General features: G+C 43.9%; 1 protein-coding gene across 1 annotated transcript in view; it reads right to left on the bottom strand.

Moving 5' to 3' along the window:
- scarb1 (scavenger receptor class B, member 1) overlaps positions 1 to 14,251 on the bottom strand; it is a 17,958-nt gene extending 3,707 nt beyond the window's left edge. The window contains exons 1-6 of the mRNA XM_048611496.1: positions 14,156 to 14,251; positions 12,044 to 12,159; positions 8,255 to 8,421; positions 5,610 to 5,728; positions 1,327 to 1,400; positions 999 to 1,050 (exon numbers count right to left, since the gene is read on the bottom strand). Of these exons, the coding sequence (XP_048467453.1) occupies positions 999 to 1,050; positions 1,327 to 1,400; positions 5,610 to 5,728; positions 8,255 to 8,421; positions 12,044 to 12,159; positions 14,156 to 14,251 (624 nt within the window). The remainder of the gene's footprint in view (positions 1 to 998; positions 1,051 to 1,326; positions 1,401 to 5,609; positions 5,729 to 8,254; positions 8,422 to 12,043; positions 12,160 to 14,155) is intronic.
- Positions 14,252 to 27,681: the final 13,430 nt, after the last annotated feature.

A 27,681-nucleotide genomic window follows, 5' to 3' on the forward strand; every position in this document is an offset into this window, starting at 1 on the left:
ACTCTCTCCGTGACTCCCTTGTCCGCTCCACACTCCCCTCCAGCTCCACCACACCCGGCACTTTTCCCTGCAACCGCAGGAAGTGCTACACCTGCCCCCATACCTCCTCCCTCACCCCCATCCCAGGCCCCAAGAAGACTTTCCACATCAAGCAGATGTTCACCTGCACATCTGCCAATGTGGTATACTGCATCCGCTGTACCCGGTGTGGCTTCCTCTACATCGGGGAAACCAAGCGGAGACTCGGGGACCGCTTTGCAGAACACCTACGCTCGGTTCGCAACAAACAACTGCACCTCCCAGTCGCGAACCATTTCAACTCCCCCTCCCATTCCTCAGACGACATGTCCATCCTGGGCCTCCTGCAGTGCCACAACGATGCCACCCGAAGGTTGCAGGAACAGCAACTCATATTCCGCTTGGGAACCCTGCAGCCCAATGGTATCAATGTGGATTTCACAAGTTTCAAAATCTCCCCTCCCCCCACCGCATCCCAAAACCAGTCCAGCTCGTCCCTGCCTCCCTAACCTGTTCTTCCTCCCACCTATCCCCTCCTCCCACCTCAAGCCGCACCTCCATCTCCTACCGACCAACCTCATCCCGCCCCCTTGACCTGTCCGTCCTCCCTGGACTGACCTATCCCCTTCCTAACTCCCTACCTACACTCACCTTTCCTGGCCCCATCCCCGCCTCTTCGACCTGTTTGTTTCCTCTCCACCTATCCTCTCCTCTATCCCTCTTCTATCCGCCTCCCACTCTCTCCCTATTTATTTCAAAACCCCCTTCCCCTCCCCCTTTTCTGATGAAGGGTCTAGGCCCGAAACGTCAGCCTCTCTGCTCCTATGATGCTGCTTGGCCTGCTGTGTTCATCCAGCCCTGCACCTTGTTGTCTCAATATGGAGAGCTTGTGCAGATTCCAACCGCCCTTTCCCATCCTTATAAACATCGGAGAGACTTCATCCTTAGGCATTTGTAGGAGTACGGTTTTATGGCCTTACCTCATCAAACCAAAGCAACGGCAACAGCACGGGCTTGATTTTTCCAGTTTCCCTTGAAATAGAAAATACAAGAAATGTAATTAAGAATATACACAACTGCCGGCCTCTCTGACAATGCACGACACCATCCTGAGGAAGAGGACGAGAAAGGCCTTGAATCTCAAAGCTCAGCCCTAGTTGCAGAAGGGTGACCCGGATCGTTGGATTTTACCCCCATCCTGGTTGATACAGTGAACAATATCTACTGTTTAACATGGAGGTTTGCTGAGTTGTCTGCCAGAGAGTGGAAGCATTGATGGACAAGTTCCAAATGCAGTTTTATACTCACGATATTCCCCGCACTGCCTTCACAAACAGATTTAGTTGTAATTTGATGGACACATTCAAAGGGATTCCAGTTAACTGAAAGGAAGAAACAGATCACATTTTAAATTGATAAAATGGGTTACAGCAGCTACTCAAAAAGGGCAGTTTTAATTACCAGGAACATGAGGGTCACCTAAATGTTGAAAACGGGAATCCTGGTATCTTCTGCTTGAATGATCTTCAGACTAAAAGTGACTTCAAGCTCCAATTACATTTACGCAACAGGAATAGGCCATTCAGCCAATCAGTGCCAGGCTGTATATAGAGTCAGAGTCATACAGTACAGACAGGTCCTTCAGCCCATTGAGTCTGCACTGAGAAAAAAGAACCATCACTATTTATACTAGTCCTACCTTTCTCGCACTTGAAGTATCATAACATTGAAAGCTATGAGTCAAGTGCTCATCCAAGTACTTTTAGAATAGGGAGGTTTCCTGCCTTAACTACCCTTTCCAGGCAGTGCATTCCACAGCCCCACCACTCTCTAGGTGAAAACTTTTGCCTCAAATCCCCCCTAAACCTCCTGCATTTCACTTTAAAATGGTGCCCCCTGTTAGGACCCTTTAACTAACAGGAACAGCTGATTTCTAGTCACCCTGTCCATGATCCTCCACCCACCCAACCCCCAAAAAGTCTTGTACACCTCTGTTGGGTGCCCCCTAATCATCTCAGCTACAAAGAAAACAACCTGAGCTTATCCAGCCTGTCTTCAGAGCTGACCTGCTCCATCACAGGCAACATCCTGGTGCATTTCCTCTGTAGCCCGTCCAGTGCAATCACATCCTTCCGGTAGTGTGGTGACCAGAACTGCATGCAGTGCGCCAGCTGTAGCCTAAAATATGTTCTAGACAGCTTCAACATAACTTACTTGCTCTTATAATCTATGCCATGACTGATAACAGCAACCATCCTGTGTGCCAGCTTTACCATTCTACTAATGCTACTGGGGGAGATGAAGAACTAGTGGTATTGCTAGGCTATTAATTTAAATCCTACCATGGCAGATGGTGGCATTTGAATTCAGCAAAAATCTGGAATGGTGAGATTCAAACCCATGTACCTAGATTACTAGTCCAGTGAGATGACTACAACACCACTGCCTCCCATGGCATCACTGTTGAGAGAGTTTGGCTTGACACAACATGGAGACAGTTGAACCAAATCAGCCTTTTTGCCTTCATACATTCACAACACCAAAATTAAAACCCTCAAAAGACCCTCACAAATGGATCCCAATGGTTCCTAACCACATTTTTGAATAACCAAATCCAGGCTCTACAAATAATTACTTCTCAGCACCAGCTCGTATCTCAAACGACGGATTTAACAATTTATTAACAACATAGTAACTTTAACAGAGCAAAATTAACAAAGTAATCTAACTGAGGCCAATAATTAAACTTTTGTTTTTAGCCCCATTCACACAAAAGCCAGACAAAAACTCATTTAAAGTAAATAAAAAAAACCTAACAAGACTGGCAAGATTACTCATGCACATTATTTAAGGTGTGTTGTACCACAGGCAAAGATGATCATGTCTAGGTTGATTTTCTGAAGATACCCTTGAAGTGTCCTTTTCATTTCCTTCAGAGGAAAATCAGTGATACTTATAACTTAATTCCTATTCTCTGAATTTCCAATGGCCAATAACGAGGGGTTAGGCAGGGACTTTTTGAATCTTCATGCTGTAGCATCGATAGCCAAACCCCACCCCCCCACAGAAAATAGAGTTCAAAATTTCTCTCTCTCCCTCTCCCTGACAGCCTGACCATCTCAAGGTTCTAGTTACCACTCAACATCTGCCATCTTGAGCGTAAAGTCTCTCCTCAACTTTCTGGAAACCATTTCCAGGCACTGACCTGTTAAGTGGCCAACATTTACTGTTGTTACTTGCTATCTGTTTAAACACACTGCCCTCCCCTGGTGACAGAACATCTGTAGAACCTTTTGTTCAAGAACCAGGTCTGACCTCAAACAAACAACTGCTTGCTTGTCCTTGCTCCCTTCCAATAGCATGAGTATTGTCCACAGTACAAAAGCTCATTTTCAGTTCACAGCTCCAAACCAAAGTTGATAAAAGAAAGAACAAAAATACAAATTATGAAAAATCTAACAGGTATGATCCAGGAATCCAAACTGCAATGACAATCAGCTGTGTTTTTGCTCCAAACAGAGTTCAGAAGGCACAGCTATCGATGAACCTCAAGTTGTCTGACTTATACTAGACAGGTTTGGTAAACTCTGTCATGTTCTTTGCAGTTGGGTAGTTGTTGTTATTCTCTCTCTCTCTCTCTCTCTCTCTGCTCAGACACAGCAGCTGCAGTGTTTGTGACGGGAGAGAGATTTCAGCATCGAGTGACAGATTACTGGTGATTGTGGAGCTATGTGAAGCTAGCAACACCCTCCAGAGTCACATTGTCAATGCTGAGAGATGACACAATGGCAACATCCTGGAGCATGACCTTTGTGTTCCTGAAGCTGACAGTCAAACCAAACTCTTTCTCAGTATGACCGAGTCTGTCCATTTGCTGCTGCAGCTGTTCCTCAGTGTGGCATTGTCAGCGCACAACCACTTTGTGATGGGAGCTCAGAGCACCTTTGATGCTCACCCGAGATCCCTGTTAATGAACAGCTTTCTGTCTGTTCTGGTCTGTAGATGACCTGATGGTATTTGATAGCAGCAAAGAGAAAAATGCGCCATTATTTCAGTGCCGGAACACAACAGTGTTTGCCCCCACTGCAGATATTAAAGGGTTCCTGTGTTGCTCGGTTATTGCTGACCATACCCATCAGACCCTGATGGAAAGGGGAGATCAAATTGAGCAGCTTCAGCGGGCAGTCACTTTTTTCCAGCAGCTTATATGCACCCCTTCTGTTCACGCGGTTGAATTACTGAAAGCAACATACAGTGGTCTCCTTTGTTCACAGCATTTCTCTTGGACCTGCTGAAATTAAAAGACCATATCAATTGTAGATCTTTCAGTTTTGAAATCAGATTGTGATTTGAGATAGAGTCAGAGTCATAGAGCTGTACAGAATAGAAATAGACTCTTCAGTCCAACTCGTCCATGCCAACCAGATATCTCAAATTAATTTAGTCCCATTTGCCAGCATTTGGCCCAAATCCCTCTAAACCCTTCATAGTCAAATAACCAACCAGATACCTTTTAAATATTGTAATTGTACCAGCCTTCACCACTACCTCTGGCAGTTCATTCCATACATGCACCACCCTCTGTGTGAAAAAGTTGCCCCTTAGGTCCCTTTTACATCTTTCTCTTCTTGCCTTAAACCTATGCGCCTCTAGTTTTGGACTCCGCCCCCCACCCACTAACTCCAGGGAAAAGACCATGGCTATTTACCCTATCCATGCCCCTCGTGATTTTATAATCCTCTGCAAGGTCATCCCTCAGCCCCCGACCGTCCAGGGAAAACAGCCCCAGCCTATTTGGCCTCCCCTTTTGGCTCAAACCCTCCCACCCTGGTAACATCCTTGTAAATCTTTTCTGAGCCTTTCAAGTTTCACCACATTCTTCCTATAGCAGGGAGACCAGAATTGAATGCAGTATTTCAAAAGCGGCCTAACCAATTGTACAGCCACAACATGACCTCCCGACTCCTATACTCAATGCTCTGACTAATAAAGGAAAGCATGCCAGACGCCTTCTTCACTATCCTATCTATCTGCGATGTGTTGAGCAGATTCTTCAGTTTGGCAAGGGCTACACAAGGGTTTCCAATGACGGTCAGTAGAGAGATGTCTCAATCACTGTTGCAATTGCAGCTTGTTCTGTAAAGTGTTACAATGCTTGCAACTCTCTCATATTCCAAAGTGTTGTTGTTGTCCTCTTGTGCTTTTATTCTGGGTTCAACACCACCCCATTCACCCTAACACACCAAGTCAAACCTGGGGACAGCACAGAAAGGTGCAGCTCAGGTTGAAGAAAATCCATGATTTTATCGAATGATAGAATAGGCTGGAATGGCTGAATGGCCTACACCTGTTTGCCTTTATTAGGTTATATTGCTCAAATACAGGGGCAAGACGAGATGCGACTAATAACTGCACAGAACTATCATTCAAACATTTGATTAGGTACAGTTACAATCCTGGGTACAGAAGGAAAATTTAATCACTGCTGCTAAGTTACTGACACTGCAGACATTTATAATCTGCAACAAATAAATGAAAGACAGAATGCTAATCCCAACACATATATAAACATCATTCACCGCAATACTTACAGGATGGATCTCAATGAAAAGTGCATGATCTTCCTCATTGGGATTCAGTCCATCAATGGCTTTCCATAGCATAGGGTCAGCATTGTAGAAGTGCGGCTGCGAGATAAAGACTTGAGAATCTGAAGAACATTAAAAAAAAAAGAACCGAAAGTCTCATATTGCACAGAGCAGGACATTCTGTGTAACACATCAGAAGCATTTGAGTGAGCAGAAACCATTCAAGTATTAACAGGTTAAATATGTCACATGAAAAGAAATGAGAGAGCGAGAGCGCGAGACTGGACAATACCCAGGTTTGGGCTGACAAGTAGTAGGTAATATTTGTGTCACACAGATGTCAGGCAATGACCATTTGCAACAAGATAGAATTTAATCATTGCCCCTTGATGTTCAATGCTGTTACCTTCACTGAATCACCCACTATCAATATCATGTGATAACCACTGACTGGAAACTGAACTGGACTCACCACAACAGCAGGTTATAGGATCAGGACACAATGACGAGGAATCCATCTCCTGACTCGCCAAAGCCTGTCTACCATATAGACAAGTCAGGAGTGTGATGGAATATTCCCTATTTGCCTGGATGAGTGCAGCTCCAACAACACTCAAGAAGCTTAACACCATCCAGGACAAAGCAGCCCCCGCTTGATTGGCACCACATCCACCACTGACACAGTAGCAACAGTGTATATCATCTGCAAAATATATTACACTATTCACTAAGGCTCCTTGAACGACAAGGGCATGGGAACACCACCATCTGCAAGTTCCCCTCCATGTGATTCACAATGCTGACTTGGAGAAATATCACCATTTCCTCAGTGTTGCTGGGTCAAAATTCTGGAATTCCCTCCCTAAGAGCATTGTCTGTTAACCTACAGCACATGGACTGCAGCTGTTCAAGAAGGCAGCTCACCCCCACCTTCTCAAGGGGGCAAGTGGGGACAGGCAATAAATGCTGGTCAAAAAGACACCACAGAGTTAATGAAAAAAAAAGGGTAGAATTAGAAAGTTCATACTGAATGTTACAGTTTGTAAAGGTGGTACGTTAGGCCTTAAGATGACCATAATCCCATTAAAAAAATAGAGACAGGTATAGGCTGTTTAGCCCCGTGACCTTGCTTCACCATTCAATAGGATCATGGCTGATCCGTCATTCCTCATGTCCACTTTCACGCCTTGTCCCCTTAACCTTTGATTCCCAGACTGATTAAGAATCTATCTTAGACTTAAAAATACACAAGGACTCTGCCCTCACAGCTCTCTGAAAAGGAGTTACAAAGACTCTCAATCCTCAGAGAGGACATTCTTTCTTAGCTCAGTTTTAAACTGATGTCCCTTTATTCTGAGACTATGCTTTCTGGTTTTGGACTCTCTCAGGAGGAGAAACATCCTCTCAGCATTTACCCTGTCAAGTCCCTGAAGAATTGGTTCGGAGGAAGGGTAACTGGATCTGAAACGTTAACTGATTTTTCTTCAGTTGCTGCCAGACCCGCTGAGCTTTACCAGCACCTTCTGTTTTTGTCCCCTAAGAATCTGTTTCAATAAGATCACCTCTCATTCTTTGAAACTCCAGCTAGCAGAGTTCCAATCTGTTTAATGTTTGCTCACAAGACAATCCATCCATACCATGGATCATACCAGAGAACTTTCTCTGAACTGCCTCCAATGAAACAATAATCTTTCCTCAAATAAAAAGTGACCGAAACTGCTCACAGTACACCAGATATGACCTGTTGCAGTAAGGCTTCCCTATGCTATATTCCAACTCCCTTGAAATAAGGGCCAACATTCTATTTGCCTTCCTGATTACCTGCTGCCTGCGTGCCAGCTTTCTATGTTTCGTGCACAATTTCTCCCAAGTCCCTTGGTATTGCAGCTTTCTGCAGTTCTTCTCCATATACACAGTACTCTGTTCTTTTGCTCTCCTTCCAAAATGAACACCATCAAAATTTTCCCATATTGTCCTCCATTTGCAAACTTTTTGCCTACTTACCTAACCCATCAATATCTCTCTGTAAACAGTTTGTATCTTTCTTGTCATCTGCCTTTCCACCTACCGTTGTGTCTTCTGCAAATTCAGCTATAGAACATTCACTTCCTGCCTCCAAGTCATTAATACTTACTGTAAACAGCTGCAGTCCCAGCGCTGAACCCTGTGGAACCCCACTGGCTATAGGTCGCCTGAGAAATAACCCCTTAAACACCCTGTTTCCTGTCCCCAAGCTAATTCTCTACACATGCCAATATATTACCTCCAATACAGTGGGCTGTTATAGTAGAGCTTGTTTTATTTGTTAAACCATACAATATACTGTTTGTTTAAAAATATGAAACCTTGATGTTGTTTCACTCAGTTTATCACTGGGGGTTGAAATTTCCATTTAATCCTGAGCAATCTCTATAAAGATCCCACCAATTGTCACTGAATCAAAGTCCTAGAACTCTTTCTTGAACGGTATTGAGAGGGTCTGCACATCTCAGGGGCTACAGTGGGTCAAGACAGGTCGTTACCATGAACAAATAAAGAAACCTTTTAGATTTTTCACAAATCTCCTGGTCTGTTTACACCTAGAATCTTGCCAGCACAAATAAAACCTTTTATTCTTCTGTTGAGTAGAAAGGAGTACAGATACTCACTGTGTCTGCACGTACTGACATTCAGAACTCCGGACTCTCTGCATGGACAAAAGCCTTTGTTGGGCGGATACACAGTCCCATTTGCAAACATGGTCTTTGGGGCAACATAATGGTAAGAAGGTATATCTAAAGTCCAACCAGACTTCTGAAACACTAGTTCCAATGTTCTGTTTAAAAACAAAGACATTTTAGTAATGTTAATAAATTTCTTTCTGTACTCATAAATGGCTCTGTGCAAACTCTGAACAGAACAAAGGTCGGGTGTGTAGAAAGTTCCAACACAAATAGCCTATTAAGTCTTCGCCAGTGATTTTCTCCAAATTTCAGTTGGCTGGCTTTTATTATATGACTGGTTGCCAACAGCTTGGTTTCAATTCCTGTGTCACCTTCTCAATCTCAGCCCTTTCCCGAGGCGTGGTGACCCTCTGGCTAAATTCAACCATCAGTTTGTTAAGATCATGTCTTTTTCTTTTTCTGTATTAATTGGGAAGAGGATCCGTTTTAGAACCCAAGAATTTCTGGAGGATTCAAAAGCAAAAATACCGGGAGAAACTCAGTAAGTCTGGCAGCTTCTGTGGGGAGAAAGCAGAGTTAAGGTTCAAGTCCAGTGTGATTATTCTTTGGAACTGAAAGAAGCTGGAAAATAGCACTTTTTAAAAAAATGCTGTTAACAGAGGCGGAGGAGGAGCGAGTGGATCAGATAGTGAAGGTGCCTACAGCAAAATGCAAAAGGTAGTGCTAACGGCGACAGATGTAAAATCAGTGTAAACGTCATCTGTGAAAAAGGAGAAAATGGGTGCACTCACCTGAGAAGCAAACCAATAAGACAGGAGGGTGGGGGGAACATAAAAAACTGGATTCAAGAGATCACACTCTGTAGGTGTGAGGCTCAATATTGAGTTCCAGAGGTTGTAAAGTGCCTAAACAAAATTAGTTCCTCCAGCTTGTGGTGTTATGCTTTACAAGTGTGAGCCAGGCACATGTACTTTCTGCAAGCAAGGGCAAGTCTCTGGAGAAGGCGAATCAAGAACCAGCAAGTCCTGGCAAATGTGAACCCTGCAAACAGTGATCATTGAACTGCCTACCCAGTCTTTCCCTCTTCACCTCACACCCCCACAAGCACTTGCGAGTGTGTGTGAGTGAACGAGTGGGGGGAGAATTGGAGTTTCAGGGGTCAATGTTAAACTAGTAGAGTTATGTGTCAGTAGTTCATAATTGCTTTCCAGTCCTCATGAATGACGATTTATGACAAAGAAACAGATTCTGTTAAGTGTAGAAACCCGATCTGTCCAACTGGAATCTGAACAGACAGGTACGTTGTGGAGTTGTCAAAGTAACAGCTCCACGTGATATTTTAAAACTTAAACTCTCATAACTGTTCAGGGATTGAAAGAATCAGTAACAAGTCTTTCTGGAATAAACAGTTTCCGGAGATGTAAAGGACAAGGAGAAACTGTTACAAAGCAATTAGAAACAACATGTTAATTAACCACCTCTGGGAAAGAGTCATCAATAGGAACATAAACAGGTTGTTTCCAGGGCCAGAGAAGGTAACTTCATAGAATCCCTACGGTGTGGAAACAGGTTCTTCGACCCAACAAGTCCACATCAACCCTGACCCATCACCCTTTAACCCATCTAAGCTACACACCCCTGAACACTACAGGCAATTTACCATGACCAATCCACCTAGACTGCACATCTTTGCACTGTGGGAGGAAACCCACGCAGAGACGGGGAGAATGTGCAAACTCCACACAGCCAGTCGCCCGAGGGTGGAATCGAACCTGGGTCTTTGGTGCTGTGAGGCAATAGAGTTAGTCACTGAGCCACCGTGCCACCCCTGAACTTGATAGAGATACAAAAACCTGCAGATGCTGGAATCCAAGGTAGACAAACAGGAGGCTGGAAGAACACAGTAAGCCAGGCAGCATCTGGAGGAAAGTAGCAGTCAATGTTTCGGATATAACCCTTCTTCAGGACTGTGGGGGTAGGGGGAGCTGCAGATAAAGCCAGGTTTGTTTTTTTTTGGGGTGGGGGGGGCGCGCGTGAAGGTGGTGGTTAGTGAAATGGCGGTGATTTGTGGAAGCCAGTACTAGGTATGGCCTGGTGGGTCAATGGGAGGGATGAATCCAGTGGCATTCATCTTCCATATTGATGACACCAAATGTAGACTGGGTGACCATTTCGCCGAGCATCTTCGCTGGCCTGTAACAGTCAGCCTAACCACCCGGTTATCGCCCATTTCAACTCCTTCCCACTCGCCCCCCCGTTTCTCCTCCAGCATGCCTGTCCTCAGCCTCCCCTGCTGTCACAGTGACTCGGAATGCAAATTTGAAGACCACCACCTTATCTTCTGCCTGGGCACCCTACAGCCTGGAGGACTCAACAATGAGTTCTCTAGTTTCAAATAACGTTCCCACCCATTCCACAGCTCCCTTTCCATCCCGACCTCTTCCCTTCCATTCCACCTTCTGACCCTCCCTTCCAGACAGAAACCAGATTCATCCCTGTGTTCACCCATCACCACCATTCCACTACACGGCCCTACCCACCCCCTCTTTATTTGCAGCACTCCCTACCTCCCCCACATCCAGTCCCAAAGAAGGGTAATACCCGAAATCTTGACTTCTCCTTTCCTCAAAGTAACTTAATAACCTTTGCCTCGTGACATACGAGTAATTCAGACTGCTTGCAGAAGAAATTTCTTGGGGTAAAGGGGTTAACTGCAGGAAAGTTGTTTTAAATAAACACAGTTAATGCTGAATGTAACAAGCTTATCTGCAACTAAATCTTCAACTGCTTGAACAAACCAAATCCCATACAAGATAACAGTGCCCATAACCCATTTCTAAAAGGTGCAGTCACCCCTTCAATAATCCTTCATTTTAAAAATCTTTTTCTCATTTTTGCCCACAATCATAAATACACAACACTTTAGAAAAAGGCTAGCAGAGGAAGAAAACCTCAAATCATTTAAAAGAAGGTACCTGGACATGTCCCTTCAAGTACTGTAACCTGCTTCAGACCAATGACTGGGAAGTGGGGTTAGTCTGGATGGATTGCATTTTGACCAGCAGACAACAGACTAAGAAGCCTCCATCTGTGCCATAAATATTCCACAATTCTATACTGTCAACTTTCCCCACACAGTAGGAACATAGAAAATAAGAGTAGGAGTAGACCATTTGGCTGTTAGAGCCTGCTATTAAAGGCTGCAAGTGCTTTATTATTACCAAGAAGTCTGAGGTAACAGCGCAGCAGAGATGCAATGTAGCAAATTTGTGACCTAATTTACTGGATTTTAACGAATTCTTGTATGGGATGTGGGCGTCAGTGGAAAGGCCAACATTTGTCACTCAGTTCTGGCTGCCCTTGAATTGATTGGCTTGAAACCACATTGCTGAGAGTCTGGACTCAAGTAGAGCAGACTTGGAAGGGAACACAGATTTCCTAAAAGGACATGATGGATTTTCACAACAACTGACAGTGATTACATGGTCACCATTAGGTTAGCTTTAACTTTAGATTTTTAATCAAATTTCATTTCACTGTCAGCCATGGTGGATTTTAATCCATTTCTCCAGAACTGGAGACCTGGATTACTTTTACTGTGATGTTATCACTGTGCCACAGGACCCCACATTTCTCAGGAGTTCCACTCAACAATTCTGCAAACAAAAGCATTCTATTGAATTGCATTTGCTTTAACCTATCAAGCCAGTTCTAAGAGACCTGTGTAGTCTTTTTTTTTTGCAACATATAGATCAGACAGGGATTGTTTCCTACCTGCAGGAGTCTGGGCTGTAAAAGGTTAATGTGTCTGAAGGAGTGATAAATGGAGGCCACATTTCACCTGCTGTCCCATTTATCATGTTACATTGCTTAGAACGCCAGTAGTTAACCTGGATTGGAAAGAAAGGGATAAAATCAAGGCTGCATTTGCTGGCGCTGACATTGGCACTGGCACATGCGCATTTGAATGTGACCAGGAGATGGGGTGCCTCCCAGAATCCCATCCTCACTCCCCTTCCCTGCCTTCACTCTCCTGTCCCTTCCTTGCACCCCTCCCCTTTGTCCTTCCTTATCTCCCCCCCGACTGCCGTCCTTGCAAACCCCTGCTCCTCCCTACGGGAAGCGAGGGAAAAGATTGCTGCCGCTTTGGCAATGATCTTTGCGTCCTCACCATCCACTGGAGTAGTACCAGATGACTGGAGGGTGGCAAATGTCATTCCCTTGTTCAAGAAAGGGAATAGGGATAATCCTGGGAATTATAGATCGGTCAGTCTTACTTCTGTGGTGGGCAAATTACTGGAGAGGATTCTGAGCGACAGTATTTATGATTATTTGGAAAAGCACAGTTTGATTAGAAATAGTCAGCATTGCTTTGTGAGGAGCAGGTCATGCCTCACAAGCCTTATTGAAATCTTTGAGGATGTAACAAAACACATTGATGAAGGTAGAGCAGTGGATGTGGTGTATATGGATTTTAGCAAGGCATTTGATAAGGTTTCCCATGGTAGGCTCATTCAGAAAGTAAGGAGGCATGGGATTCAGGGGAATTTGGCTGTCTGGATACAAAACTGGCTGTCCAATAGAAGACAGAGGGTGGTAGTAGATGGAAAGTATTCAGCCTGGAGCTCGGTGACCAGTGATGTTCCGCAGGGATCTGTTCTGGGACCTCTGCTTTTTGTGATCTTTATAAATGACTTGGATGAGGAAGTGGAAGGGTGGGTTAGTAAGTTTGCCGATGACACGAAGGTTGGTGGAGTTGTGGACAGCGTAGGAGGCTGTTGTAGGTTGCAATGGGACATTGACAGAATGCAGAGCTGGGCAAAGAAGTGGCAGATGGAATTCAACCCAGAAAAGTGTGAAGTGATTCACTTTGGAAGGACGAATTTGAATGCAGAATACAGGGTTAATGACAGGATTCTCGGCAGTGTGGAGGAACAGAGGGATCTTGGGGTCCATGTCCATAGATCACTCAAAGTTGCTACCCAAGTTGATAGGATTGTAAAGGCGGCTATGGTCCATTGGCTTTCATTGGCAGGGAAATTGAGTTTAGGAGCCGTGAGGTTATGCTGCAGCTCTATAAAACCCTGGTTAGACCACACTTAGAATATTGTGTTCAGTTCTGGTCACCTCTTTATAGGAAAGATGTGGAAGCTTTAGAGAGGGTGCAGAGGAGATTTACCAGGATGCTGCCTGGACTGGAGGGCAGGTCTTATGAGGAAAGGTTGAGGGAGCGAGGGCTTTTTTCATTGGAGCAAAGAAGGCTGAGAAGCGACCTGATAAATGATGAGAGGCATAGACAGAGACTTTTTCCCCAGGGCAGAAATGACTATTACGAGGGGGCATAATTGTAAGGTGATTGGAGTAAGGTATGGGGGAAATGTCAGAGGTAGGTTCTTTACACAGAGAGTGGTGGGCGTGTGGAATGCGCTGCTGGTAGTGGTAGTGCAGTCAGATACTTTAGAAACTTTTAAGCGACTTTTGGATAGGCACAAGGAGAATAGTAAAATGTAGGGTATGCAGGGTAGATTGATCTTAGTAGTATAATAGGTCAGCACAATATCGTGGGCCAAAGTGCACGTACTGTACTGTACTGTTCTATGTTCTCATTAATCCGAACCCCCGCCCGCATCCCACAAACCCCATTTCAAATTTGCATTTCCTTTATGCATGTGCTCAGTGTAACCTTTGTGTTCAACATCACACACAAACTGCAACAATGACCTAGTGGGTCTGGGATCATGTGCAGTTGTGGGTGTCAGCAGATGCTGCCTTTGGGAAGTGCTATAAAAAGGTTAATGTGAGAACAGAAAGTAGATTGAACAGACAAGAGTATTGTAGTCAATGCTAAAAGCTTGGCCTGAACAAACAATTCCTAAATTTACAAACCTCTTTAATACCGTTCCAATTGTCTATAAGATGAACTTTAGTAATATTATCGACTCCTGTGTAAACTGTGAATAACCCAGTATTTGAGTTGTTCATCTGTAAAGAGATGGTAAAATCTGCATCAACAACCTTGTTATGCAATGTAAAGATCTGAAGTTCGACTTTCCAAGCTTCTTGCATTATGGATGCCAGCTGTTAACTTCACCCAGTTCATGTACAAATTCAACTTTGACCCCAGCAATAACCTAATACCAAGGTTTATATTTGATAAACTGAACAGATATTCAACAGGAATCAACTTTGAGACAATTATTGTTCACAATTTATGTCAGATCACAGAATGAGACAAATCAATCCATCTGGTGTGTGCCAGCATTTCGAAAAAGCTATTATTGTGAATACCTAATTCTAAAATGCTTTAATATCATTTTAGTTTGGGAATTGAAGTTTTTAAATATGTACTAAATAAGAACAAAGTAAATACCAGGAACTGCAGACCAGTAGCAGAGGGCCATCAGAAACCAAGATTAATTCCTGAACTGGAATCACTAAGCAAGTGAGGCTCATCGGGGGGTTGCAATGTCCATAATCATAAGATGCTTAAGGAGAGTTGGCAGGTAGACTAGCTAGATATCAATATACCATAGGAGTATAACAGAGCACGAAGGAGGCTCAGTGAATTCCTGAGAGTTGTGGTATGGTCTCAGGATTGTGTAAAGTGTAGGAAGCTCTTGACTGGAAACGATGGTAGATCAATGGATGTGTTGTTGAAATTTTCAGGTATAAAATGACAAGTGTTCACAAAATATAAAGCTAAGCCGTTTTGCTTCAATCTTGTACGTTATTATAAAAGTTTGCTTAAAACATGAAACCTGGTTACAGAAGTCTTTCTGCTGCTAACCGGAGTTTCAATTTCTTTTTCAAAAGTCACTAGTACACACCAAGATTATAACACCGTTGTAAGGACTGTTTTCATTATTCTGTATTTTTGATTGTGGACTGAAATGGAAAAAGAACCATTTCAAAAGTAAAGGAGTCATCGGAACACTGTACAAAAAGAGGTCTTTTGGCCCATCGAGTCTGCACTGTCAAAGAACTACTCTAAAGCTTACGAGACTCACTTACCAGCACTTGGCCCGTAGCTTTGAATGTTATGACATTTCAAATGCTCATCCAAGTACTTTTTAAAAGAAGTTATGAATTTTCCTGCCTTAGCTACACTCTCAGGCAGTACATTCCAGATTCCCACCACCCTCTAGATGACAAACCTTTCCGTTAATCCCCTCTAAACCTCCTGCCTTTCACATTATTATCATGCCCCTTGCTACTGACCCCTTAACAAGGGGAACAGCTCCTTTCTATCCACTCTGTCCATGCCCCTCATAATTTTATGCGCCTCAATAAGGTCGCCTCCCTCAGCCTTCTCTGTTCCAAAGAAAAACAACCCTAGCTTGTCCAACCTCTCTTTATAGCTCCATCCAAGGGAACAACCTGGTGAATCTCCTCTGCACCTCCTGAAGCTCAATCACATCTTTTCTATAGTGCAGTGACCCAGAAAGCACACACTACTCCAACTGCAGCCTAACCAAAGCTCCAACATAACCTCTCCTATAAAATATGCCTCCAACTTATAAAGGCTAGTGTCCCATATGCCTTCCGAAATACCCTATTAACTTGTCCTCCCACCTTCAGGGATGGTTGGATAAACATCCCAAATCCCTCTGCATATCTGAATAACAGGGCACTAGGAAGCTCATCGAGTACAAAGAACAATACAGCACAGGAACAGGCCCTTCGGCCATCCAAGCCAGCGCCGACACAATTTGCCCTTCCATACTAAAACTGTCTTCACTTACTGGATCCGTATCCCCCTATTCCCTTCCTATTTCATGTATTCATCCAGGTGCTTTTTGAATGCTGCTAATGTGTCTGCTTCCATCACCTCCTCTGGCAGCGCATTCCAGGCACTTTGTGAAAAACTTGCCTCACACATCTCTTTTAAACTTGTCCCCACAAACCCCCCACCTCCCCGACATCTTGAACTTGTGTCCCCTAGTAATTGACCCCTCCAACCTGTGAAAAAGCCTCATACTTTCCACTCTATCCGTGCCATTCACAATCTTGTAAACTATCAGGTCACCCCCCAACCTCCTGCATTTCAGTGAAAACAAACCCAGTCTATCCAACCTTTCTTTGGAGCTAAAATCCCCCAGAACAGGCAACATCCTGGTGAACCTTTTCTGTACCCTCTCCAAAGCATCCACACCCTTCTGGTGGTGTGGCACGTACTTACTTGCCTTGGTACTACTTCCAAAGTGCATCACCTCACGTGTATCAGGGTTAAATTCCATCTGGCACTGATCTGATCAATTTGTTTATACATCTTCCTGTAACCTAACACCTTCCCCCAAATTGTCAACCACCTGGTCAATTATCTACTAACTTACCCCCAGCCCAACATTCTCATCTGCATAATTTATAAATATCATAAACAATGCAGGACCCCACACTGATCTCTGTGGTACACCAATGCACACTGGGCACAAACAGGACCCCACACTGATCTCTGTGGTACACCAATGCACACTGGGCACAAACAGGACCCCACACTGATCTCTGTGGTACACCAATGCACACTGGGCACAAACAGCCTCAACCACCACCCTCTGTCTCCTGGCACTAAAGCCAATTTTGGATCCAACTTGCCTGGTTACTCTGGATCCCATGTGGCACCTTGTCAAAGGCCTTGCTGAAAATCCTTAGAAAATTACATCAACTGCATCACCTCCACAAAAAATTCAATCAAATTTGTTAGACATGACCTCCTTCTAAAAAAGCCATGATGACTATCCCTGATCAAATCTTGCCTCCCCAAACACAGATTAATTCTCTCCTTCAGAATTTTCTCCAATAGTTTCTGCGTCAATGAGGTAAACACTCACTCGTTTGTAACACCCTGGTTTATCTCTACCACCCTTGTTGAAAAGTAGGGCACATTAGCTGTCCTCTAGCCCTCTGGCACCTCCCCATTGGCCTGGAGAGAAATAAAAATTTGGATCATGCCCCCATAATTTCCTCCCTCATCATCCACAGCAGCCTGCAATACAACTAACTTGGACCTGGGTACTTACCCATTTTTAAAGCCCACCAAAACCTCCAATATCTTCTCACTCCCAAAGTCAACCTGCTCAGGAACCTCTCAGTCACTCTTCTGGGATTCTGTACCTGCATTTCTCCTTCCTCAAAGTGAAAGACACCTGACTTACACCCTCCAGTTGCACACACAGACTGTCCCCTTGGTCCCTAATGGGCTCTACTCTTTCACTGGTTACACAAAGAAACCACGCTGGACAAATCCACTGAAATTCTTTGAAAATGTAACTAGAATGTTGAGCTGCCAGTCCTAGCCTTCTGTCACCAAGTTTCTGTAATGGCTACAACATCATAGTTCCACGTACTAACATGAACTATGGCTTTAAGCTCACCTGCCTTACCGGTTATACACCTTGCAGTAAAATAAATACACTTCAGGCTGCCAGTTCCACTTTGCTCATTAACCTGGTCCTTCAGTTCTTCCCATCAGACTTACTTGACTTAGCATCTACCTGCTTTTCAAATCACTCTACATACCCACCTACTGCTCTGGGTTTCCACCACCATCCCATCCCCATATAAAATTTAAACTGAGTGGCACTAACAAACTTCCCTGCAATACTTAAGAATATCTTGGGATTAGCCCTAATTTTACTTGCAAATGTTTTCTAATGCCCCACTCCGCATTCCTAATTGCTTTGTCAAGTTCACACACTTTTGACACTCTACCAGGGCCTCCAATGATTTATTCCCTTTGTACTTGTTAAAAGCCTCTCTTTTCCGTCTTATCCAGTCCTGAATATTCCTGGACATCCAGGATTCCTTGAGCTTGTGCTACTACATTTCACCCAAAAGGGAATATGTTGGGATTGTACTCTCCATAACAATCTTAAAATACACAGTCAACATTTTAGGTGCATAAGCAAGTTCTGAAGAAGGGTCACAGAACTTAAAATGTTAAATCTGTTTTCTGTCCACAGATACTGCCAGACCAGAGTTTCTCAGCAGAGATGGGGGAAGACTTTTAATGAATATTTCTCCTCAGTGTTTACTGAGGAGAGAATCACGAATGCTAAGGCAATAAGGGGAAAAAGTGGAGATGTTTTGGATCACATACACATTACCAAAGAGGTGCTGTTTGCAGCCTTAAAGTACATTAAGGCGGATTAATCCCCCTAGGCCTGATCAAGTCCATCCTTGGACATTGTGGGAGGAGAGGGGAGAAATTGTAGAGGTCCTGGCAGAGATCTTTGCTTCATCTTTAGCCACTGGTGAAGTTCCGGAAGTCTGAAGGGTGGCTAATGTTGTTCCATTATTTAAGAAAATTAGCAAAGACAAGCCACAGAACTACAGGCCAGTGACCTCAGTGGTAGGCAAGTTATTGGACAGGATACTGAGGGACAGGATCTACCAACATTTGGATGGTCAATGTCAGATTAGGGGTAGTCAGCAATGGATTTGAGCATGGGAAGTCATGTCTGGCAAATCTTTTAGAGTTTTTTGAAGACGTAACCAAGGGGATAGATGAGGGTAGGGCCATGGATGTTGTCTATGTGGACTTTAGTAAGGCCTTTGATAAGGTCTCGCATGGCAGGCTAATCATGAAGGTTAGGTCGCATACGATCGAGGGAGAGCTAACTATTTGGATTCAAAACTGGCTAGGTGGTAGGAAGCAGAGGGTGATGGTTGAAGGTTGTTTCTTGGACTGGGGGCCTGTGACTAGTGGTGTGCCACAGGGGTTGATGCTGGGACCTTTGTTATTTATTATTTACAAGGCATGATTTGTATGCAGATGTACAAGGCATGATTAGTGAGTTTGAGGATGTTACAAAATTAGGAGTTATTGTTGATAGCGAGGAAGGTTATCAAAAATTACAGAGGGATCTTGATCAGATGGGGAAGTGGGCTGAGGATTGGCAAATACAATTCAATATGTGGGCAGCACAGTGGCTCAGTGGTTAGCACTGCTGCCTCAGTGCCAGGGACCCGGGGTCAATTCCACCCTCAGGTAACTGTCTGTGTGGAGTTGCATGTTCTCCCAGTGTCTGCGTGGGTTTCCTCCGGGTGCTTCGGTTTCCTCCCACAGGCCAAAGATGTGCAGGTTAGGGTGGATTAGCCATGTTAAATTGTCCCATAGTGTCCAGGGGTGTGTAAATTAGGTGGATTAGACATGGGAAACACCAGGTTACAGGGAAAGGGTAGGGGAATGGGTCTGGGTGGGATGCTCTTCGGAGGGCCAGTGTGGTCTGAATGACCTGTTTCCACATTGTAGGGATTCTATGATTCTGTGAATACAGATAAGTGTGAGGTATTGCACTTTGGAAAGTCAAACCAAGATAGGACTTTACAGTAAATGGTAAGGTCCTGAGAAGTGTTGTGGAACAGAGGGACCTAGGAGTACAAGTACATTGCTTGTTGAATATGGGGTCACAGGTGGACAGGGTGGTGAAGAAGGCATATAGCATGCTGGCCTTCATCGGTCGAGGCATTGAATATAGGAGTTGAGACATTATGCTACAGTTGTATAAATCATTGGTGAGTCTGCACTTGGAATATTGTGTACAGTTTTGGTTATCTTGTTATAGGAAACAAATAGTTAAACTGGAGAGTGTGCAAAGATGATTTACAAGGATGTTGCCAGGACTAGTAGGCCTGAGTTTTAGGGAGAGGTTGGCCAGGATAAGACTTTATTCCTCGGAACGTAGGAGAATGAGGGGTGACCTTACCGAGGTATATAAAATGATATGGGGCATAGATAGGATGAATGCATAGACAGTTCGGCTCTAACGTGCGTTTGTTCAATAGGAATTGGCTTTAACCTGATTGAAGAATTTGGACTGCTATTTGTAGAATGCAAGCTTTCCTTGTTTGTATTGGCTACAGTGCGATTCCAGCCTCATCAGTTTAAATATCACGGCTATTGTGCGCTTTTCTTACAATGTGAGATTGCACGAGAACTGAGCTATCACGTTATATCAGAACTGACTGTAGTCTTTTTCCCAGGAATGGGGAATTGAAAACTAGAGGACATAGGTTTAAAGGTGAGAGGGAAAAGATTCAAAAAAGGACCCGAGGGGCAACGTCTTCACACAGAGTGGTGCGTATATGGAAAGTGCTGCCAGAGAAAAAGTGGTTGAGGCAGGTACAATAGTAACATCTAAAAATCATTTGGATAGGTACATGGATGGGAAGGGTTTAAGAGGGATATGGACCAAATGTGGGTAATTGCTGAGTGGACATCATGGTCAGCATGGACTAGTTTGGACCGAAGGGCCCGTTTCCATGCTGTATTACTCTATGACTTTGGTTATTTCCGCTTTTGTTTCAGGTTCTAGCATCTGGAGTTCTTTGTTTTTTAGTTAAAACGTAGAGAGTGTTCTATCACTAGCACTAAACACTGTCACTGAAATACCTGTCCAGCTTCGATCCCTAGAGTTAGGTCCAGCACTGCACCGTCCCTTATTGGACCTTCTACATGTTGATATAAAAAACTCTCAAGAAATCCATCCCCTCTAAACCCTTTACACTATGACTACCTCAATTAATTGTTGGGGAAAAAAAATACTTGAAATCCCTGCACACATCAGTAAATTGTCTACATATCAGTTCCTTCTTACCTGCTGACTGTTGGGAGTGTGTTACAGACCCGCAAACAATGTGACTGTCCCCTTTTGATTCCTCAGCTCTACCCACAAAACCTTATTTGAAGCCCCATCCAAGACATTATTCCCTTGTCATTGCAACAACTGACTCATTAACTAATAATGCAACACCATCTCCACTTCTACGTATTCCCTTATTGAAATTCCATGTGTCAATTCATCGGTCTTACCTATAATACTCCTAGCATCAAATAGAAATCATCCAACCTTGCCTTCCTTTCCTGAAACTCAACATGGCTGAAACCCCCTCTGCATTTATTCGTTTTAAAAAAAAAAAAATGTTGCACTTCTACTGTGCTGATGCTTTGTATCCCCTCCTCCGGACACTGATTGCTGAAGTATTACCGCAGCTTTTAAAAACAAGTTCTGATGCTCATTGCAAGTGCTGTTTACATAGCTATTAGTTTAAACAGTAGTTGAACTGATGTTTACAGATGAGCTGAAGCCACAGGTGTGTAATAATGGAAATTCAGCTGGCAACAAGTAGCTGATTGGTCTTTGGATTAGTGCCAATTATAGGCTGCCTGTCAACAACTATGTGATTGTCTCCTTAGGAGACAAACAGCTTGGGGCTATGAACATCTTGTGAGAAGCCTTCAGACCTCCACCAGCTCAGGATCTCTCTTTATTCTCTCCAGTAAAAAACACTTCAAGTCTGGAGAAGAAAAGCAGCTTACTTTTCCTTAAGCTATTGTTGAAAGCCTGGACACTTAATTAATCAGAGACCATTTCAAGTGTGAACTGGGCACCTTGTGCCTTTTGTGAACCAGTGAAAGCATCTGGAGAAGGAAGGGGGAGAAGCAGTGTCTGATCAGCACAAGGGTCATCTTAACAGGAACCACTGAACTGCTTTCCCAGCATTTCCCTCCATCCATAACACCCATTATTCTGAGTAAGATATTGGGAATTTTAAAGAATGTAAGAACCAAGAGCCAAAGATGGCAATTCAGCCCCTTGAGCTTACTCCACCATTTAGTACTATTATGGTTAATCTCAGCTTGGCCTCACTCTGCTTTCCTGCCTGCTCTCCATGATCTTTTAACCCAATACTAATCTTTAAATAAAAACTATCTCCTCCTTAAATTTACTCAATATCGCAGCACCCACTGCACTCTGGGGTAGTCAATTCTACAAATTCACAACCTTTTGAGAGAGGTAATTTTTCTTTTCAGTTGGTTCAGCGGCGGGAGTCCAGGAGAAAGCGCGAGGGCAGCCTGGGAAGGTAACCTTCCACCCAATAAATTTGGGAGTTAACTAATACATAGTGTCTCCCACCCTTCCAGCTCCTGTAACCTAATAATAACGACTAAGTGTGGTGAGCAGGTAAGCTATTTGCATTTTTTTTCCTTATCTCTGTTATCTTTCGGGGTGGTCACCTAGACGCCAAATCCTCTGGGAACGGGTCGGAAGGCAAAGCCGGAGTTTGTTTGAGTATATAACGGAGTAAACTTACTGGTGCAGAGAACACTGCGAAACTAAAAAAAAAAAAAAACACTAATTAATTTTAAATAATTAACTAAGTAGAGATGGCAGGCCAGGTGATATGTTGTAGCTGTATGATGTGGGAGCTAGCTGATCCCGTTGAGAACGGCAGTGACCATATCTGCAGCAAGTGTTGGCTGCTTGAGGAGCTCCGGCTCAAAATTGATGAGCTGGAATCCGAACTCCAAACACTGCGGCACATCCGGGAAGGGGAGAAATACCTGGATGCTGTGTTCCAGGAGGCAGTCACACCTGGTAGATTAACTAATGTTAATTCGATCAGCGGGCAGGGACAGCAGTGTGTGACTGCAAGTGAGGCAGGTAGAGGGACCCTGCAGACAGGAACACAGGAGCCACAGCCCTTGACATTGTCCCACAGGTATGAGGCACTTGCTCCCTGCGTGGATGAGGAACAGGGCTGCAGGAAGGATGAGTCAATTGACCATGGCACCATGGTCCAGGAGGCCATTCAAGAGGGGAGATCAAAAAGTCAGATTGTAGTTGTAGGGGATTCCATCATCAGGGGGATAGACAGTATCCTTTGCGAGCAGGATAGAGAATCCCGCATGGTGTGTTGCTTGCCCGGTGCCAGGGTGCGAGACATCTCTGACCAGCTTGAGAGGATACTAGAGAGGGAGGGGGGAGGATCCAGTTGTTGTGGTCCAAATAGGTACCAACAACATAGGCAGGACTAGGAAAAAAGACCAGTTTTGGGATTATGAAAAGCTGGGAAAAAAATTAAAAAACAGGTCTTCAAGGGTCAGAATCTCTGGATTGCTGCCCGAGCCACGTGCAAATTGGCATAGGGAGGCGAGGATCAGGGAAGTAAACACGTGGCTGAAAAAGAGCGGTGTGGGAAGGAGGGTTTCCTTTTCATGGGGCACTGGCATCAGTTCTGGGACAGGAGGGATCTATACCGCTGGGATGGACTCCACCTGAACAGGGCCGGGTCCAGTGTTCTGGCGAAAAGGGTAAATAGGGTGGTTAATAGGACATTAAACTAGTAAGTGGGGGGTGGGGCAGAAGTGAGCGTAGAGGGAGAATAACAATTAATGTAAGGCAAAGCAGCAGGTTAGCAGGTGATGAGGAAGCTTCAACTCCATTGAAAATTAGGAAAAAAGTTAAAAGGAAGGAGAACTCAAGAGCTGTTAGTAATGGAGGTAATAGGACCCAAAAAGAAGGTGCAAAAACTGGCATAAGGGCACTTTATCTGAATGCTCAGAGCATTCGAAACAAGGTGGATGAGTTGACAATGCAAATCATGGCAAATGGGTATGATTTATTGGCCATTACAGAGACATGGTTACAGGATGGTCATGACTAGGAGTTAAAGATCCAGGGGTATCAAACTGTTTGGAAGGACAGACAGGAAGGTAAGGGAGGTGGTGTTGCTCTGATTTTTAAGGATGATATCAGGGCGGTAGTGAGAGATGATATAGGTTCTACTGAACAAAACGTTGAATCCATTTGGGTGGAAATTAGGAATAGCAGGGAGAAGAAGTCACTGATAGGTGTGGTCTATAGGCCACCAAATAATGACATCGTGGTGGGGTGGGCAATAAACATAGAAATAGCTAATGCATGTAAAAATGGTACAGCAATTATCATGGGGGATTTTAATCTACATATCGATTGGTCAAACCAGGTCGGTCATGGCAGCCTTGAGAAGGGGTTCATAGAATGCATCCGCGATAATTTTCTTGAACAATATGTAATGGAACCTACGAGGGAGCAAGCTATCCTAGATCTTGTCCTGTGTAATGAGACAGGAACAATTAATGATCTCACAGTTAGGGATCCTCTCGGAAGGAGTGATCACAGTATGGTCGAATTTAAAATACAGATGGAGCGTGAGAAGGTTAAATCCAGTACCTATGTCCTGTGCTTAAACAAAGGAGACTATGAAGGAAGGAGGGAGGAGTTAGCTAAGGTAGAATGGGAGCAAAAACTTTATGGTGGGTCAATTGAGTAACAGTGGAGGACTTTCAAAACGATTTTTCACAGTGCTCAGCAGAAGTATATTCCAGTGATAAGGAAGAACTGTAGGAAAAGAGAGAGCCAGCCATGGATATCTAAGGAAATAAAGGAAAGTGTCAGTTTGAAAAAAAAACACACAAAAAAGCAAAGAGTAGTGGGAAAGTAGTAGACTGGGAAATCTTTAAAGGCCAACAGAAAGCCACAAAAAAAAGTTATAAAGAAAAGTAAAATAGATTATGAGAGTAAACTAGCTCAGAATATAAAAACAGGCAGCAAAAGTTTCTATAAATATGTAAATCGTAAAAGAATGGTGAAGGTAAACATTGGTCCTTTAGAGGATGGGAAGGCCAATTTAATAACTGGAAATGAGGAAATAGCCGAGACGTTAAACAGTTATTTCGTGTCGGTCTTCACAGTGGAAGACACAAATAACATGCCGAAAACTAATGGCAAGAAGGTTATAGCAGGTGAGGACCTAGAAACTATTATCATCACTAAGGAGGAGGTGCTGGGCAAGCTAATGGGGCTAAAGGTAGACAAGTCTCCTGGCCCTGATGAAATGCATTCCAGGGTACTAAAAGAGGTGATGGGGGAAATAGCAAATGCACTAGTAATTATTTACCAAAATTCACTGTACTCTGGGGTGGTTCCCGCAGATTGAAAAACAGCCAATGTGAAGCCACTGTTTAAAAAAGGAAGTAGACAAAAAGCAGGTAACTATAGGCCAGTTAGCTTAACTTCGGTAGTGGGGAAAATGCTTGAATCTATCATTAAGGAAGAAATAGCAAGACATCTGGATATTAATTGTCCCATTGGGAACACCCAGCATGGGTTCATGAAGGGTAGGTCATGCTTAACTAATTTGGTGGAATTCTTTGAGGACATTACTTGCATGGTGGACAATGGTGAACCTGTGGATGTGGTGTATCTGGATTTCCAGAAGGCATTTGACAAGGTGCCACACCAAAGGCTGCTACATAAGATGAAGTTGCACGGTATTACAGGTAACGTATTGGCATGGATAGAGGATTAGTTGACCTGTAGAAAGCAAAGAGTAGGGGTAAATGGGTGTTCTTCTGGTTGGTGGTCAGTGGCTAGTGGTGTGCCTCAGGGATCAGTGTTGGGACCGCAATTGTTTACCACTTGCGTAGATGATTTGGAGTTGGGGGCTAAGTGTGGTATGTCAAAATTTGCAGATGACACTAAGGTGAGTGGTAGAGCAAAGTGTGCAGAAGACACTGAAAGTCTGCAGAGGGACATAGATAGTCTAAGTGAGTGGGCAAAGGTCTGGCAGATGGAGTACAATGTTGAGAAGTGTGAGGTCATCCATTTTGGTAGGAATAACAGCAAAATGGACTATGTTTTAAATGGTAAAAAACTGCAGCACGCTGCTGTACAGAGGGACTTGGGTGTCCTTGTGCATGAATCGCTAAAAGTAGGATTGCAGGTACAGCAGGTAATTAAAAAGGCAAACGGAATTTTGTCTGCCATTGCTAGAGGGATGGAGTTTAAAAACAGGGAGGCGATGCTGCAGCTGTATAGGGTCCTGGTGAGGCCACACCTGGAGTACTGTGTGCAGTTTTGGCCTCCTTACTTGAGAAGAGATATACAAGCACTGGAGGGGTTGCAGAGGAGATTCACTCGGTTGATTCCAGAGTTGAGAGGGTTGGATTATGAGGAGAGACTGTGTAGACTGGGATTATACTCATTGGAATTCAGAAGAATGAGGGGAGATCTTATAGAAACATACAAGATTATGAAGGGAATAGATAAGGTGGAGGCAGGGAGTTGTTTCCACTAGCAGGTGTTACTAGGACTAGGGAGCATCGCCTCAAAATAAAGGGAAACAGATGTAGGACTGAGGTCAGGAGGAACTTCTTCACCCAAAGGGTTGTGAATCTGTGGAATTCCCTGCCCAGTGAAGCGGTTGAAGCTATCTCGCTGAATGTGTTTAAGGCAAGGCTAGATAAATTTTTGAACAATAAAGGAATTAAGGGTTATGGTGAGTGGGCGGGTAAGTGGAGCTGAGTCTCAAAAAGATCAGCCATGATCTTATTAAATGGCAGGGCAGGCTCGAGGGGCCGGATGGCCTACTCCTGCTCCTAGTTCTTATGTTATGTTCCTCACCTGTTTTAAATCTGCTCCCCTTATACTAAAACTATAAAAACTCTCATTCTAAATTGCCCTGCATTAGACACCATCCTCTAAGTCTACTTTGTCAATCCCTTTTAGCATCTTATTAGATCTTCTCTCATTCTCCTAAATTCCAGTATCGGCCTAAACATTTCAATCACTTCTCATTAGACAAACCCTTCATCTCTGGAATCAATCCAGTGAATCTTCTCTGAACTACTTCTAATAAAATTACATCCCTCTTCAATTAAAGGAACCAAAGTTGTACACAATACTCCAGGGCATTAATGTGACTGCACCTAAACAATTGTAGCAACACTGCCCAAATTTTATACTCTATTCCTTCAGTAATAAATGCCAAAATTCCATTTGCTTTCCTTATTACCTGCTATTCCTGCTAACCAGTTTTCTGAAATACATGCACGAGAACACCCAGATCCCTTTGCACTAAAGCACTCGGGGTTTCTCTTCATCTCGATAATAAGTTGCCTTTCTATTCCTTTGATCAAAATGGATAACCTCACACTTATGTTAAGCTTTGTCTGCTAAAAATGACACACTCACCTCACCTATTCATTTCCATTTATGGATTTCTTATTCCTTCATTGCAACTTACTTTCCCATGTATTTTAGTATTGGCAGCAAAAATGGTTCCAGTACTTTCTACCCCTACACCCAAGCCATTGTAAATAGTTTGGGGCCCCGAGGTCTGAACCCCATGGTATCCCAGTAGTGACATTGTGCCAAACAGAAAAAGACACGTTTATCCTGACTCTCTGCTGTGTTGGTTAGCTAATCCTCTATCGCAACATGGGGGCTCAGCACTGCTGCCTCACAGCACCAAGGACCCGGGTTCAATTCCAGCCTCAGGTGACTGTCTGTGTGGAATTTGCACATTCTCCCCGTGTCTGCATGGGTTTCCTCCGGGTGCTCCGGTTTCCTCCCATAGCCAAAAGATGTGCAGGTTAGGTGGATTGGCCATGGGACATGTAGGGTTTACATGCAGGTGGGTAGGTGTCTGGGTGGGATGCTCTTCAGAGAGTCATTGTGGACTTGTTGGGTCGAATGGTCTGTTTCCTCACTGTAGGGAGTCTAAATGATTCTCTGAGAAGAGTTTTAATTCATACAGTTTTAGGCGGATTGTCCATAATCGTTTACTTGTATTTATTTACTTGCAGA

The sequence above is a fragment of the Rhincodon typus genome, chromosome 24, assembly GCF_021869965.1.
Source record: "Rhincodon typus isolate 14 chromosome 24, sRhiTyp1.1, whole genome shotgun sequence".
Classification (NCBI taxonomy): domain Eukaryota; kingdom Metazoa; phylum Chordata; class Chondrichthyes; order Orectolobiformes; family Rhincodontidae; genus Rhincodon; species Rhincodon typus.